Source organism: Dicentrarchus labrax, unplaced genomic scaffold (genome assembly GCF_905237075.1).
Source record: "Dicentrarchus labrax unplaced genomic scaffold, dlabrax2021, whole genome shotgun sequence".
Classification (NCBI taxonomy): domain Eukaryota; kingdom Metazoa; phylum Chordata; class Actinopteri; family Moronidae; genus Dicentrarchus; species Dicentrarchus labrax.
Genome location: NW_026136705.1, coordinates 11,206,892 through 11,224,529, shown reverse-complemented (window position 1 = coordinate 11,224,529; position 17,638 = coordinate 11,206,892). Strand labels below are relative to the sequence as shown.

At 39.9% G+C, this 17,638-nt stretch overlaps 3 protein-coding genes across 4 annotated transcripts in view; 1 reads left to right on the top strand and 2 right to left on the bottom strand.

The window, feature by feature from the left end:
• Window positions 1–1,087, bottom strand: part of ncor1 (nuclear receptor corepressor 1) — a 60,294-nt gene extending 59,207 nt beyond the window's left edge. The window contains exon 1 of the mRNA XM_051402136.1: window positions 936–1,087. The gene's annotated coding sequence lies outside the window, so the exon portion shown is untranslated. The remainder of the gene's footprint in view (window positions 1–935) is intronic.
• Window positions 1,088–1,662: 575 nt separating this feature from the next.
• Window positions 1,663–14,269, top strand: pigl (phosphatidylinositol glycan anchor biosynthesis, class L). 2 transcript variants are annotated; one of them, XM_051402132.1, is made up of 7 exons: window positions 1,664–1,957; window positions 2,891–2,990; window positions 9,685–9,775; window positions 10,914–10,981; window positions 12,037–12,068; window positions 13,412–13,545; window positions 13,828–14,269. In XM_051402132.1, exons 1-7 carry the CDS (start codon window positions 1,699–1,701, stop codon window positions 13,954–13,956), a joined length of 813 nt encoding a protein of 270 aa, XP_051258092.1. In that variant the 5' UTR covers window positions 1,664–1,698; the 3' UTR covers window positions 13,957–14,269. The 2 variants fall into 2 exon arrangements, with proteins under 2 accessions (XP_051258093.1, XP_051258092.1); XM_051402133.1 differs by lacking the exon at window positions 13,412–13,545 and having other exon boundaries at window positions 1,663–1,957.
• Window positions 14,136–17,607, bottom strand: cenpv (centromere protein V). The gene is made up of 5 exons (XM_051402134.1): window positions 17,503–17,607; window positions 15,267–15,359; window positions 14,971–15,040; window positions 14,775–14,889; window positions 14,136–14,435 (listed from the first exon to the last, which is right to left on the bottom strand). Exons 2-5 carry the CDS (start codon window positions 15,356–15,358, stop codon window positions 14,281–14,283), a joined length of 432 nt encoding a protein of 143 aa, XP_051258094.1. The 5' UTR covers window position 15,359; window positions 17,503–17,607; the 3' UTR covers window positions 14,136–14,280.
• Between the last annotated feature and the right edge of the window lie 31 nt (window positions 17,608–17,638).

Sequence of the window (17,638 nt, the reverse complement as noted above, 5' to 3'; positions counted from 1 at the left end):
AAGCTCATGTCACAGAAACCTCCCTGCTTAGAAAGACATGAAATCCGTGAATCTTTTTTATTATTACTCAAAGCAACTGAGTAAGCAGGATAATATTAATATGTTCACAACAGAATCAGCTGTTGCAGCCCTGGTTTGTGACCTGACTATACATAACATGTTTCTCAGATTGTATCCCTGCTGTTGTGATAAAATGCAAAGAAATCCATGATGGGACTCATTTAATGGACCAAAATACGGTTTAAGCTGTATCCCTGTCCCATATCTTTTAACATGGAGCATGAATGTAACGTTAGATAAACGAAACTGTGGCTACAGTACATACTGGGTGTTCCCCTTCCTCTGTCGTCAACAGTCTTTAATTGTATTTTCCGACGTGGTTTAAGGCATGCAATTTGATGTTATAAAGATGAACGTTGCTTCTGGTCAGCGTACGTCGTTTCCCGATGAAGAGCTTGATAAAGTTCATTTCAGAAAGCATTTACAGTGGTCTCTCTGATGATTCCTATGCAAACCCAGCAGCCATGACGAACTTCATGGCCCCATGCACAGCCTAGCAATGAGAAATACTGCTGCTGTGTGTTGTTATTGTTGTCTTTATATTTATATTGTCATATAAACGCAATTGGATTTGTAGCTTATCTTGGGGGATGGGTCTATTTCCACAACAGAGAGCTTTTCCGGAAATGCACCAAAAACATGCACAATAATAAACGTCAACTTAAAAGTGTATGCTACCTGAACACCTCAGTGTGGTAACACGGCGTTTAAGATGTTGTTGTTATCGCTAGCTAGCTAACTTAGCCTGTATTTCACCTTTGAATTCTCAACCACGTCGCCATCTTGCAAGGCAGATTTTCAGCGTAGACCGGGGCGCTTAAATAGCGTGCTAATTAGACATGTTGCTTTTGTGCATGTTAGCGATTTGTACTCACCTCATATTTAGAAAATATACCGATGGGAGAGAAAGGTATCCCTGGGCAGAATTATGTGTAAATTGTTGATTGTAAATCCGCGGGTTATGAGCTGTGGACGACCAGGCAGACTGAAGGCTGCGCCGCATTTGTCGGTCGATGTCCTGACAGGGTAAAATAAACTGTCCCTACTCGGTTGAATACACAGAGTACTCTTACTGCTCAATAAATGTGTATGTACAAAGAAGACTAAAACCTCCAGAGTGTAAAAGTAAGCGGCTGTTATATGACTCTTTTGATAAGTACTTTTAAAAAATGAGTTTGGATTTTTATATACCTGCAAGGATGAGGCAGTGTGACAGCTAAATAGTCCCCTCCGACAGGGTAATGTTCCTGGTGTTTGTCATTTTCACTTTTTAGATACACACATTTCGCCTGATTTATATGACTTTATTACACATTTTCCAGGTCATATTTATTTAAATATGACAGAAGATTATTCTGTATCGTATTTATATTTTTGTTCTCCTAATATGTTGATTTAAACTCAAATGAACGGAGAAAGCGACAGGGACTCCAAGTGAGTAAAATACATTATTGTGGGACTAATGTGGGCAGCTATTGCTTTGTTTGACTTGATGTGATACTTATAGCATCCTCTGAAGAATGGGTAACCTTAAATATCTCAGACAGACTGCATAATGTGTTTTTTATTTACACGTGGAACCATTTGCATGTTAGACTTTTGTCCCTACACGGATTGTTTACGGTAACGGTCAAAATAATGAGTGTTTACCTGGCTGTCTTCATAGTTTTATCCTATTTGATTTGGATAAAATGCCTTTACTATCGACATCGGCGCACTTTGGTGAAGTCGTTGAAACACGTAATGAAGGTTTCGTCGAGCAGAGACACAGCCTGCGCAGATGTCAGAGCTCTGGTTGTTACTGCGCATCCGGATGATGAATGTATGTTCTTCGCGCCAACAGTCATAAGACTCGTTCAGTTAAATGCCAGCGTCCATTTGCTGTGTTTGTCTGAAGGTACGGTGACAGCACTCTGTTGTCTGCATATATATAGTGGTAATAAGTCAGAGCACAGTTAGAGAGAAAGATAAATGTAGGCTTGAATGAATGAAAGTGAAACAGCAGCTCTCATAAAACAGTGGCGCTGCTTTGTCATCCATTGAGCAGAACATCCCGTTATATAGCACAGTGTTTGCATTATCAGTGTCAGGATTAATGGTGTTTGCTATGGATACAGCGACTGTGTCTGACTAAATAACTCATAGTATTATTCTGATAGATGCGGTGCCTTAAACTGGTTTTGATTAACCACGTTATTCATGAATTCATTAGTTTAAAATGTTGCTGCGAATCTACCTGAAGAGCATTTCTGTTTGAAGTCATGCTATGTTGTGTCAGCCTAGAATCAGGATTCAGGAAGTTGTTTGCTGGTGTTTTACTTGTGACTAAATCACTCTGCTGTTGACTATTTTATGAGTTAAGAAAGTCAGTCTTTCTTTTCCCACTGGTGATTAGAAAGAGTTGTATTTGGGTAAAATAGGGAAAGCCTAAGAAAGATGGGTAAAGCAACACAATCAAATAATACAAATCACACAAATATGAAACTAGGCTTTCTAGGTAATGCTAATGTTGGTGTCCATCAACTTAAAACCCCAAATAGCCAAATGTGACTTTGGTGAACTACAGGCAAGTATAAATGTAATTTTTAGAAAGTAAAAGCATCAACCTTTGTCACCGAATCTACTCAATTTCCAAAGGTGTCATTGTTTGTTGTACTAATAAAAAAAAATCAGTGCAGCACTTTATTCCATTTAGATCCAACTTAACTGATGTTTGAAGACCATTATTACACAGCTAAAGAAAATATGATATTTCAAAATAACTAATATAGACCTGTATTTATATTTTCCGTTCATTATGATACATCTAATTTGTCCTCCAAATATACAGGAAACTACTACAAACAAGGAGCTCAGCGTAAACAAGAGCTTCTCAACAGCTGTGCCGTGCTGGGGATACCAGAATCCAGAATCACCATAATAGACCATAAGTAAGCAACCGTCTGCACCAAATACACAACATGCAAATTGCAATGCAAGTTTGTGTTCGCACAAGAGCTTGCACTGTTGATTATTCAGATTTGTGTGTTAAACATGTTTGTTCACATCCATTGCTCACTTTGATTATGATTTAAAACTGAGGCTCATTGTTGGTTAAAAACAAAATGTACTTATGCTCCCTTTAGTTCAGGAGTCAGGTTCTCAGCATGTCGGCCTGTTGGAGCCCATCTGTCCCCTCCCCACCACCCAGTGTCTGTCAGAACAAATAGAGAGTTGATCACAAATCACACCCATCTATTCTCACTACAACAAAGCTGCCCTGATGTGTTACCTCTCGGTAACTGGGGAAATAAATTAGATGACATGCGGCCTAAAATTCCTGAATATACGGCAGCTTTTTAAAACTAAAATATGATGCATGTTGCAATGTTTTAGGCATTTTTTTAGCAAGTTAAAATAGTTAAAATAGTTGTGATCAGTATTTTTTTGTGTGTAATTCACTACAAATCATAGGAAACTTGTTCCAGTGAAGATAAAATTACACTGATTGGAAAAGGTAAATGTGAGACATTTGCACCACATATGTCTGCATCTTCACAACTAGAAACAATGTAGTAAGTTCAGTGACGTATGGCTCAACCTTTTGTGCAGTTAACTATAATGATTGGTCAAATTTGTGGAAAAGTTGCATTGATTGGACAAAATACCAAGGTTGCGCAGAAGTCTCAGGGGTTGGTTGAATTTGCGTTTCCTGTAGGGACTGATCAACCTGCTTGAGCAGTCACGATGGACTAGTCAATATCAATCATTCCTAAGGGGGATTTGGGTACATTTGGATGACTGAGGTCTAACAATTAAATGATTCTTCCTCACAACTAAATGAAAGTACTGGTGCAACGCATTGTTTAGAAGCCACTGAGCAAGGTAGTTCAGATTTGTTGAAAACAAGCCTGAGATGGTAATTTGGGGGTTCCATACCTATGTGTCTATTCAACTTTTAGTGTTTCTTGTGCTGGCAATGTTTTAGCATAGCACCCAGAGGTAGAGGGTGAAATGAAGGGTGCTACTCTCTCCTCCCTGGCAAGTTATTTGTGGATTGAGAAAATATATTGGTTAGAAAATATGCACGTTCCAGCTTTGTTTGTTAACTCTCATTAATCTTAGAGTACACTACAGGAACAAGTATCTAATAAGGTTTTTCTTTCACAACAAATGAAAATGAAACTTTTTGAGCCACAAGTAAATTTACCTTTTTACTTGTCCGGGTGACCTGCTTTCGCTATTTTATTTTTCTCATAACAGACCGCTATTCGAAATGCCATATGGTTATTGTTGTTTTTTGCCTTATGTGATGTCGTAACACATAATGGCGAACTCTGCGCCCCAACTGGGCCAGTTGGAGGAATGAGCAGTCAGCTGTCAATGGTGGAATAAAACTGTGAATCACAGCAACCATGAGAGATCTTTAAACATACAGTTAAAAATGTGGACAAAAATATTAGGCTGATGGGTCCTGTAGTATTAGTGTGGACAGACTTACATGTGTCTAGTGGAGATGATAAAATATTTGTATTTTTGTCACCATGGAATGATATAAAGATGTATATACAGCTATAGCTCTTTCCCTCATATCCATTGTCATTTCACATTCAAAGCTGTGAGAGAAGTGGGAGTAGAACTTCAAACTGCATTGTTTTCCAAATTCTTGTGGAAAACGCTCTTCTGTTTTCTCCTATATTTTGTTGTTGATGCAGCTGTAAGACTCTCTAGGCTCTGGCTATTGGCAAGGTCAAGTTACAGAGAAGGCAGTGGTAAGAGGTGATGTAGAAAAGGAGGATTTTTTTTCCCCCTGTGGATCAATCCTGCAACTTCCCTTGAAAATGTTTTGAGTTTCTAAGAACCGCGGGGCTGCCTACATGTGAGTCTCTATGTGTTTGCTCACCAAGAGAGGCTGTATGAACTCTGGCACTAACCTGGAACTCACAGTAATAAGCTGGCAGCCTGCCCAGGTTGTCTGCCCTAGAGAACATTGTTTGTGTGTGTGTCTGTGTATAAACACACACACACGCACAGACTTAACAGTTTTATCATCTTGTGCACACAGAATATAGCTGAACTTTGATCTTAGTACTGTCTGCACTTCTGCTGAACTGGAGTGTAGCCCGTTTTCCCTTTCTGTGTATTCTGTTGTTTGCCCAAAACACACACCTAATCAGCACTTTGAGAGCCCAAGCCCCCCCCGCTCTCGCTCTCGCTCTCTCTCTCTCTCTCTCTCTCTCTCTCTCTCTCTCTCTCTCTCTCTTCTCACTGCTCCCTCCCTCTGTTTCACCCCTCCTCCTCCTCCTCCTCCTCCTCCCCTCCTCCTCCTCCTCCTCCTCTGTCCATGTCTGCTGAAGCCAACTGCCAAGGACTGTGGGATACATTTTGGCAAAGCTCTGAGCACTGCTAATGTAGGTCATTCCAAACTGTTTTTGTCTTTGTGTGTCTGTACATGGTTAGCCACACTTTGGCTTTGCTCTTAACCTTCTCTGGCCAAGTATGTGCAGATGTACATCCTTGGCTTGACCTTTCCCTGTTTTTCTTAATGGTCATTTTATTGTGCACAGAGTAAGAAAAAGATGCATTGCAAACTTGGTAGAGAATAGAAAAAAGACCATTTGAATAGAAACAAAAGCTCAGTGCGTCTTATCGAAGTAATTTCAGCATTTACACTCAGTTGCCAGTTTATTAGGTATGCCTAGCTAAAACAAATACACTCTGCAATTATTCCTACCAGCATGTAGGTTATAATGATATGTTTTTGTTTTGAGGCTGTAGTTTGTGGTGTAGTTGCATTATATTGATACTTTGTATCTATCCTCATTTATATAAATGGACAAAATGTAGGAATATGTACATGTTCATTAAACTACTTATAAATGGGTTTTGCTGGACCACTAAACACAGAGTGAGGGATTTCATTTATTACAGTTCTTAAATAGCTTGTACATCATAGTCCAAGTGTTTTCTAGGAAAATAATTGCGAAGTTCTTTTTCATCCGTTATGATTCCTGTATTTTCTCGACTGCTTTAATTGCATTAACCTATGAAAGTGTTGTCGATGAGGAAACTGTAGAGTATATGAAGAAAGATATTGGACTTTGGATCTACATAGTAAACATATCATGACTTTTGTTGTTTTTGCAACTGTAAAACAATACTTGTGTAAGCTCTAGTTATTTTGGAAATAACTGTTAAACTACAGAGACTAAATCACTGTCAGACCTTAGATGGATAATGGGTTAGACAATAATGACTGGAGGTGGTTATATACAGTACTTGCGCTTCTGATCTCCAGGCAAATCTGTTATGCGTTGAAGGCTTACAATGAAGTCATCAAAGATTATGTCAAGTCTAAAACAAGCACAGTAGCCATGAAAATGAGCGCCTTGCCTCAAGAACTGAGATTTTTATGTGATGCTATCAAAGGACAAAACCTTTGTGGGCTCAAAATATTTGCCTTGAGTTTGTATGCCAAGCTGGGTTTTATTTCTTTTGTAATGCAAACACAAACCAGCAAGTGTGTTGTGCCTTAGAAAGTTAGCCATCGCACTTAAAATCCTGTCATGGTTCAAATTAATGTAATGCTGGCAGTGTATTTGAATAAGACCAAAAGCGATTCATATCATCTTGTTATAAGAAATAATGGTTCCCTGGGGAGTTTTTGACCTCTGGTAGTGTTATGGAGCAGTTGTTCTATGAGTGGCTTGCTGTTTATGCTTGTTTACAAGAAAACTCCACAGGTCACCTTTAATTAACATTGTCATCTTACAAGTGGAGTGAAAATATTCAAATATATATAAAACCGGGTGAAACAAACTAGAAATGAGCAATGAGTAGTCAATACCAGACTAAATGAGCGTTAAGCTGTACTTTTGCAATATGGGCTGTGACTATGTACTGCTATCTCATTCACCAGGGTAGGGTGGTGCACAGAATCCACTAGACTTTCACAGCTAAAGTCTCAACTTTACAACAAAAGTCCAGCGCGCAGTGTGAGTTGTGTCACGATGATATGAGTGAGACTTGCTCACGCACAACCATAGCCTATGGAATAACAGGAATAACATGTGAATTCTGTTTTAAAATAGGATTTTCCCTTTAATGCTCACTGAATAGGACAGCTGTGTTGACAGTATCTGGGGCCCCAGTGCATGTTGGGGCCTTTGTGATCAAGCTCGATCTGAGTATGCTCCACTTGCACTGGCTTGACCTCTGTCTGCTCCCTGGACTCGATTATAGCTGCTCACTGCACAAATCCAACCATTCCACTTCTTCATTACATTATCCATCAGACTGAACTGAGGCAACTCTCAACTGTCTCACCCACTGCATTTCTTTCTCATTTTAACCATTTGACTCCATCCATGATAACTTAGTTGAGTTAAATAAATCTTCAATCTCAAACAGAAAGCTTTTGTTTTTCATTGAATTCCTGTAATTCTCTGTTTGCATGTATCACTCTGGAAAGAAAAGACATATTTGCTGCAGTTAGCACTCATTGATCAGTGGTAAAAATAGCCCTTGCTGATTTTTAAGCACATGGCAGGGCGCAGTAAATAGTGGTGAGATGTTCCAGCCTTAGCACTGACCTCTGGCTGTGTGTTTCCAGTTGCTTTTCACATTCAGTGCCTCCCACAGCCAGCAACAAACTTAAATTTTGTCACATTATATTCTTCTTTTTCTGCACAACTTATTTCAATCAAAACAACATTATTTCATGGTTATTTTCATGAGGGTTTATTACCTCAACATGGGTGAATATTGGCAAAACCTGCAACCACAAATGTCTCCAAATCATTGTGAAACAACCTGTGTCTGTTGGTGTTGTTACTATAGTTGTAACTGCCTTATTACAGTGGGATATTGTGGGCGTACTGTCAGTTTGTAGTGGCATCTCAGCCATTCCCAGCAGGACATATAATCTGACTGTGTGGACAAAAGTCTGGCAGTTTCGCAGGCCTGTGGTCCATGTGACCAGACTAAACAAGCCTTCTCTGACACACATACACATTACACACACACACACACACACACACACACACACACACACACACAGAATCCCCTTACTGGGCCAAAGTTCAACAACTGCATACAGATGCCTGCAAGCAATTAGACATCCACATGCAAAGCTACAAAGGGGGAGCTGTGGAGGTTACTTTAGGACATTTTGCACTGTTGCCATGGTGAAGCTGACACTCTGCCTGCATCCTGCTTTAGAAAGGTCAGGTGTCTTATATCTTTTGTTCATTTTTCTTTTTTTCACCCCTCCTTGCAGGCTTGGGCTTAGCTGTGGTTGTCAAGTTGTAAGGCCAAACGTCTAAAATAATAAATGAATAAATGCAGTGGGGAAAAAAATGCAGTATTCAAAAAACAGAGTTAGATAGCTGTGAGCTCAGCGTGATATTTCAGTACTTAATATACATGTACTTTGGCCAAATTCTAACAGAATCCTCTACTTGTTTCTAGCAGACAGAAATTAGGACATTATCCTTGTGTTTTAATAATTAATTAATTAATTAATTAACTAATTAAAATGATTTAACATTTGTCTAAACAAGATTCCATTTCACAGTGTCATTGTAAACCCACACACAGCCCTTATGATATGTCACTGGTATCAAAGTGTCACAGCAGTGCATTTATTCATTCATTCGATGACAGACAGTTTTAAACTATCTCTGAACCCCTGACCTTCTGCCCCTTCTCCCTGTGACATAGCCAACCCCCACCTCACCACCCCTTACACCAGAGCCTGACCCTCACATCACTGGCAGCCAATAGATTTGTGGCCTAATCCATCACTTCCCCTCTAATAACTCAACTGTCCTGACTCATTGTTAGCAGTAAAGGGGAGGGGTACAACTGTTGACACACACCTACCCCCACTTTATGCACATGCATGTCACTCGTGCTACCCCGTTTGTACAACAACACGTCATGTCATTGATCTGCCTGCTTATCTCGTTGAACCAAGACCCTCACAGTTTACTATTCCAAACTGTCCTGTCAGTTTCCTTTGTTAGTTGTGTTTTTGATCAACATAAAGCAGAGAAACGATACATGACAAACTTGATCTGCTCCATTTGAAATGCAATCCTTCAAGACTTTGTTTTTTATGTGAACCATGTTGGCCCACCTCATATCTGAGTCTGCCTGACTAGGTTTTTAAGCACATTTCTCCCTTTATTTTTTGTGGCTGCTGTCTCAAGTTCATGTGGGACATTGAACAACCATAGAAAGCAATGCTTTTATTTTCTAAACTGAGGGGAAAAGGCAGTCTGTGCATGTTTAGTAAGGCCTAAAGCTTGAGTTGGCCATGTGTGATGTTTGATGTACGCTCCATGTTGTCTCCAGGCTGCAGTCACAGATGAACATGATGCTAAGGGCCTTCCGACCCTTAACCCCTAGACTTCCCAGCAGCACTCCCTTGTGTTTGCATTCCACAACAGCCTCTTTTTTTTCTTTTTCAAATGCCTGGTTAAATCTGCACTGTGCAATCTGGTGCTCAGAAAAGAATAAGACAGCTCAGCCTAACACCCAGTGGGTTTAATGCATTGTGTAGAATGCTCTTGAGTTCTCATTAAAAACTGTTGTATCTAAGTAACTTAGTAGATAACCAGGATCCCTTTCTTTGCCCTCCAGAAAACTTCCAGACGATCCCAAAGCAGAATGGAGTGTCTCATTGGTCTCTTCTATAATTGTGAAGCACCTAAGAGTTCACTCCTTCAACATGGTATGCTCAGCTCTAAATTCTTTCCTTTCAAAGTAGTGGCTTTTCTGCCACTTCCTGTTTGATGTTAACACACAATTTCCCTGCTATTCTGTGTACAAAATCTATGTATTGTTTTGTTTTTACCATATGTTTTGGCTCCACAGCTTTCTTGCTCATTATCCCAGTTTTACTGTGGTCTGTGTAATAGTCCTGTCAGCCGCTGTCTTTTTTTGTCCACCTCAGACTGTACTTTGAGCCTCCCTGAAAATGAGGGGAAGTGGCCTCTGCTGCAGTAGAAAGTTTGGACTCTTTTTCTGTGTTTACACACAGATCCTTATCTGTCCCAGTGCAGTTCCGCACTATTAGCTAATGGGAATGTGGCAAATTTAGAATCAAAGAATTTTCATCCTGTCTATCTTAACAGGGGCAAATATAGTCAAATGCTCCGACCAACAGAAAGTACAGCAGCAATATCAACAAAACCCACAGTTCTGTAGGTAGGATGATTACATACCGCTGGGTTCTTCTATCCTGTAGTTGCTGATCTCTTTATGTTATCAAAGGTGACAAACAAACACACCGTCTCCTCCCATCCTGTCAGGCTCTGCAGCACAAAAATGCCTCCAGACCAAAAAGTAGACTGGAGAATCATAAACATCTTCTCTACACACATAAACATCTTCTCTATTGAATATATACACCTAAATTACTTTTTTCTGCTCTTAAACTGAACTATATTGTTTCCTTGTTGTGACACCGTGCCAATCTACTGCTTTTCCATATACAAGCCAGCAAGAATGAAAAGATTCAAAGTTCATAAGTTAATTATAAAATGTGGTGGTTGGGAGCTAAGGACATAGTCATGGTAGAATACTCCTGAGCATACCAAATGCCAAGTCTTTAGTCAAGCACTTTTTCTTTCCCTTTGACCTGATTTTTTTTTTCTCTTTATTCCTCTGGTGTGCAAGCATGCAAACAGAAAAAGGTTTTTAAATATCAGTTGTCAGCTGCCAAGCAGCTCCATAGTCAGACACAGAAACCCTTCCACTAACCCAAGAAAAATCTCTCCCTCTGTTTTTGCCTCCGTTTATTTCAGTTCACTTTTAGATACCCAGATTCTGGCTCTTCACCCACACAATGAGATATTTTGTTGTTTCAGGTGCTGACCTTCGATGGAAGAGGAGTGAGTGGCCATGGCAATCACACAGCCCTCCATAAAGCTGTCAGGTACTGACTGAACTTTAAAGCTTTGATTTTTTTTTTTTTTTTTTAAATCCCACAATTTAAAGATGCCATCCTCAGGGATATTGTGTGGCTTACACATGCACACAGAAACCACTCGACAATCATAAAATACCATCCAGGAAAATGCACAACATTTAGACTTGCATCAACATCAATCTTTCCAAATGTTTCCACACACACACACACACCATGTTTTTCAGAATTGGTCTGTTACATAGCTGAGAGGTCATCCAAACAGAGTCCTCAGAGGCACTCGGCTTTGCTCCCAGAGAGCAGCAGTAAATCCTGTCCCTGAAGTGGTAAGGTGGGAGGGCAGTTCTGGTTTGGAGAGGCCAATGAAGCAAGTTGCATCAGACTGTTGTTTTTTTTTTTGTGTTTTGCACCATGAAGTGTATGTTGCTGTCCCCATGGTGCACTGATGCCTTAATTGTCTGCTGTGTTAGTCATGGTCTTTTCCCTCACTAAGCCTATATGGCTCTCTGTCAATCTGTGGGCCTCATCTGTTGATAAGATGTGAGCTCTCCAAATCACATCTCATGATTCCCATTAGGCTGGAACCCAGAGGGGCTGTGCGCTAGTTTCACATCGCTCTAAAGCTCAATGTTTGATGTTGGGTTTTGTTTTTGTCAAAAATGTTAACAGCTATTGCACATGGAAATGAAAGTTTGAAAGGAAAACTTGACTGTGCTCCCACCAAGACTTGAAGACAAGTTACTGTTGTAGCAGTAGAATATGAAATCGTGTTTTTGCTATACAAAAAATACACAAGACCTGAACAACATATATAATAGTGGATGTTTAGCACTAGCTTGGCTGCAGCACTCCATGGCCTTTCCTATGGGCTTCTAGTCGCTTATCTGTTTGTGTTGTAATCAGTGTAACCAAAACTATAATCTCAGTTACATATTGGCAAGTAGAACCATCACATTGTTTTTGTAAAGGTTGCCAACACAAACCCTCTCAGTAGTTTGTTTAATCTCTTTGATTACATCCTTGACAGTTTCTGTGGGTAACATTGGTATTCTCTCCATTTGCAGCCATCTTGCTTCTACTGGACAAGTACCCAACGGTAGGTTTGACACACTTTCAAGTTGTTCATATTTTTCAAAATCTGCGTCCAAAGTATCACGGATTGGATTTAATAGTCACTCTTAGAAAGGTTGTCTCAACTGTCTCAAAATTCTTGAGCCAGTTGTTCAAGCAGAAACAGTCTCCACTAGATATGTGAATTACAATGAAACTAAGTACATGTGCTCAAACAAAAGTTGTATTAATCATTAAGCTTTAAGTAGCACTTTAAACTAAAGACACAGACTGTTTCACAATCAGATAAGACAGGAGTGACGTCCTCACATGAGAAGCACCACCTCTCCAGTCCTCATTGAGAACCTTGGAAAGTCCTGTAAACACTGACTCAGGCTGGGTATTTTGTTAATGCACAGCGCCCTCTTCTGTCCAAAAGGGCTGCATGATTCTTGTGTCTATATACATTTTGGTCTGCTGGTGGCAGCATGAGGCCAGTTGGATATCAGAAACATCAGTTGGAAAACAAATGTTTGTTTGTTTTTTAACCATGTTCCTCTTAAAATACATATGACGGCTTTATTCCAGATGTTAGTAGTTTCAAACTCTCTTTTGTTGGCAGATGTTAAAATCTGTCTCTTCATATATTTACTGCCCAGGCATGCTCAAATTGCTAGTTTGGTAAACATTAAGGTCCACAGAGCACACCCACATAAATGTTTGAATAGACAGGACGATAAGGAACAAGCTGAGCAGGTCCGTGTAGTTAATCATATATGAGATCTCAATGGTTGGACTGTGCTGTTGAACAGCAGGAAGATATTATCATCTGAGTCCCGAGGCTGCAGCACACACACTCTTTAGTTAGAGCAGAATGACTTCAGTCTGCCTTGCCCTTTTCAGCGAGCAACCTTAAAAACAGCAAGTAGGTCATTAATCGTGCTCTTTGGTTATTTATTACCAGGCATTTACACCTCACCTGTTTACTGGTCTCACTGTAGCCTCCAGGAGAGGCGGCAGAGAATTAGGCCCAATGTGACTGTAATAAGCCTCCTCACCTGGCTGTACAGCAAGACTCCCTGCCTGTTAGACAGCTTTAAGCCTCTTGTGCCCCATAAACTCCTGCTTCAAGACAAGTGTTAGGGTGAAAACTTGAGTACTATTTTAACACTGTAATATAATGGGATATTTCTGTAGCAGGTTATCCAGTCTTATTTTCTGACATCAGAAAAATAAAGTTGGTGTAGATATGCTATTGTGTGGTGACATGAGGTTGCTTCATAATAAAAACATTTGAACAACCTGAGAGAAAGGCCTAGTTATCTGTCTGCTGCTGTAGTGAGTGTTTAACATATTAACAGCTGACTGGGTCTCTGTCTGTTCTCCCAGACTGCTGTCTGCTCTCCCTGGTGACTGTTGGCCTCCTCAGGAAGTACACCACCTTCCTGGAGCTTCCTCTCAGCTGGCTGCTGCCCTCATGTCTCTGCTGTGTTATAGGCTCACAGGGATACAGGCAAGCCAAAGTAAGCCTCAAAATAGACACTTTGTTGGCAAAGATGTGTCACAGTCTACTATTAGAAAGGGCACATGTTTCAGCACATTTTAATAAGGCTATATACAGTATAAGTGCTGAGTGGAGAAAAAGTTTGAAATTATGTCTCATCAAGCTAATGTTATAGAAATAATAAAAAAAAGAAATACATTTACACAGATCTTTTTTTTAATACTACTGCTGTTAAATGAGATTTTACAATTATCTTGTTGGGGCTTATATAACCTCTCAAACAACCCTCTTTTCTTTTCAGGATGCCATGTTTTGCCATCGCTCTCAACTCCTGTGGTTTCGTTACCTCTACATCGCCTTCTCTCGGTACATGTTCATAAACACATTCCAAATTATCCCACAAGGACCCAAGAACCTGAAGATCTATTAAAGTTCAGATCATCCAGATGCACTGATTGTTACTGTGTTAGTCGTCCCGCTGCCTAACTACTCAGATACTGTGGTCGGAGTGAATGTACTAGCTGTTTACAAATCTGATGAGCTATTTTGCTCACAGTGTAATGTAGCCTTTTTTCAAAAGCACTTTCCTTAAATACAACTGGCAATAACTTTGAAATAACAAAAACAGAACATCTTTATTGTTTTGAGTCAAAACACTGTATAAAACCAAGTTATCCTATTATTTCAAAGATATTGTACAGTATTTCTGATTTACAGCTAATAAAAAAAGTTTGATTCTTGTATCAGAGTGGTGTTATTTAGTTTCTCTCAGCTGTGTGTCTGCTGCAGATTTAGACATGTCTCTGATGCTCTTGTGAGCTTGCATGCTTTCTTCCCACTTCTCCCCACAAAACTTCTCCACTGTGACACCGCGGACGGTACCTGGATCCAGACAGTGTGGAGCGACACCTGGGGACAAAACAACAACAGCTCATTGAATTGTGTATGAACAAAACAGTCCATTGTCTCCTGCACATTTAATTGACAACCTGTCTATACAGGTTTGATCAATACAAAATATTAGGTTTCATGGGTGGTTTCCTGAGATCACTAGTATCTCCCATTGTGAACACAACATTTCTGTTTTCTACAAATACCATAAAGCTATGGCATTAAAGAGCAGGCTGGGTTGGTTAGTTTGGTGTAAACACCACAGAGGTAGTTTGGAGTAAACAGCAGGATGATGAAATAAGTTTACAACACATGAGAATGGTGTGACTGTCTTGTGTCAGCAGTTAGCGGTCATACCATATCCATCAGGGTTGGAGCGCGGGGTGTAGAAACTTTGAACTCCACAGGTTTTACAGAAGGTGTGTTTAGCAACGTGAGTGTTAAAGGTGTAAATGGTCAGATTATCTGACCCCTGGGAAGAAGAAAAATGTCTTATTTACTAAAAATGTACTTTTTAAGTGAAACTGAATAAAGTATTGCTTGAGTTTACTACCTGTAAGAGTGTGAAGTGATGTTTTGGAACAATGAAATGATAGTTTTGTTTCTTTGTGCAAATGCTGCAGCTTGAGAAACAGACATGAATCAGTTTTTTAATTTGCCAAAAAGTATACAAGTAAAGAAAACGATAGTTGTAGAATTCATGTTCATTTTTAATCCAAACGTAAAAATGTAGCTTGTGTGTTACAATTACATTTTTAGGCAGGAGACTGCCAATGAATTTTAGATGTACATATCTCACATGTATTATTGAAGATTATGAGACAATATCAGTGAGTTTAATATCCATACTTGCACTCAAAAACATGGAGGTCTGGGGGATTCCAGACTTCAAATCTAACAGCCCCACAGTGGCAGCCGCCTGTATGTTTCACAAGATCCATTCTATGGAGAAAATAAGAAACCATCATGATGAATACATATGTTCATATTTGAGTTATTCTGGGATGTGTAGCGTTACTTAAGTGACCTTGATGTCAACAAGAAAACAACAGGGAAGGGGTAACCCAACTGTTCTGGTGAAACTGGTGTGACGTGTTTATTGTGAAACCTGTTGACGTGGAAGTGAACGTCCCACCCTAAATCACCCTGTCAAAGAAAACACAAGTCAACGTCCATCACTGATAAGAGTCACATTTACATTAAAAACCTCTCTGCTAGTTAACCTTTGACACAGTCGCAGCTATCAATGTAATCAATGAATCTGTAAATTCAATTCAAAGGTGGGTACCTCTAAGAAAAGCCAACGTCAAGTTTGTTCTGCCAAGCCACAGACACTTTCTTTCACGTGATAATAGTCAGCGTCCACGGGACTCGGCTAGGCCTGTATCCTGCTTGAGAGATCTTTTTTCCTGGAACACTGAGTCAGTCAGTAATTATTCCATGCAAGGGGCAGGGCAAAGTACAGCAGACTTGCACAAACACATTCCTCAGAGGTTGAACTAGTTCAGCCAGACGCTCTGCTCTGTGCTGGAAAGCACTAGCACGGTGCATCATGGGTTGGGTGTCATATGACAGGGTGCTGCAGGGGTGGGGAAAGGGAATGCTGTGACCCAAATACATAAATTAGGACTATCCCAGCTGTATTATATCTATGACCCAGAAATAGAACCCAAGTAGACTACAGACCCCCATCTGAGTTTTTGCTATTATTATTATTTAGTTTACAGTTGTCTATAAAGTGGTCAAATCACTGGTTGCTACTTGAAGATGCCAGTAATCTGTGCACTCTTGACCATGTCACAGTCCTGTAATAGTTACCATAACCAACTTTGGAGACTGACCTAAATCTTATATAGTCGTTTTCATATCATGTTTAATCAGCTGGGTCACTTCACTCCAGCAACATCACAGAAACTCACTTCATTTAATCAGTGTTCAAGAGTAGGCCCATCACCTGGGCGTTGACATCATGCCATAGTTAGACTTTTGCTCATGGAACAAGATCAAGCCCTTTCTTGTGACTTTGACAGTACAATGAATAATACTTACCATTGTGCGTTGGGATAAATTACTCAAGTAAATAACAAAGAAGATAGAAAATAATCTGATCTGATATCATATGAGCTTCAGCCATGAAAACAATATCCTTCTGTATATAATCCTATTGTGTCTTGTAAGCAAACCAAATGCTGAGAGGCTTTAAGAGTGTGTGAGAATTGTGTTAACGCTGTACATTAACTGCTTGTGAGTGTCCTTTTTACTTCTGCCATACAAACGTTTTTCATAGATTATTCAACAATCTGCTCTCTGTACAGCATGTCTTGGTAAGCAGAATTAAAACAAACATGTCAGTGCTGCCACACAGCAACAACTTAACGTGTAGTTTCAGTAAAGACACCTAAATAAAACAAGCCTAAATGACATCTGGCAGAACACTTATATACAGTATATCTTTAGGCCAACCAAATATGGTCTCTCTGGGTTTCAAACATCACTTGTTTCAGTATTAATGTCATGGCCATACAGTCTGTGCTCGTGACTGTACTGTGTGACTGTCAGATAACCAATATCAGCAAATTCTCTTTATCAAATTACATATTTTGCAGTGGTGCTCATGTTGGCTGGCTATAAATCATAAATATATTCTGTATTTAGATGGCCTGTGTAATAAGAAACCTCGGGTGGATAAGGACTGTGAGTGAATACAATCAGGCGGGTAAAGTTAGCAGTGTTATCTCCTTGTTGGCCCGAAATACTTTACCCTGCTGTCACAACAGCTGGTAGCACATGTTTGCCGAGCACGTTTCCATCTGTTAACTGGCACGTTCAGCGGAATTCATGTCTGCACACGTCCCTCTTGCGTGTCACATAAACGCATAGTCATTTACACTTGAGGAAGCCCTGACAATGGTTATGATATTAAATTTTGAAGTAAGGTGGAAATATCCACGTATAATACCGACGCTACACTATCATGGCCTAGAATTACACAAGATGTTGTCTATAGGTATTGTATAATTCGGGAACAGGCCTGTTTTATAAGCACATAGTCATAAAAGTAACGTATTCATTAAACAATACTTACAGTAACACAGCAACCAATCGGCGGTCAAACAAACAATCGTACAGTCCAATCAGAAGCTCGGGGAAGGTTCCTGTTGCTATGGTGGCTCTGGGTGGTTCCAGCAAATTCTAGACGCAGTGCGGTAAAATATTCTTCC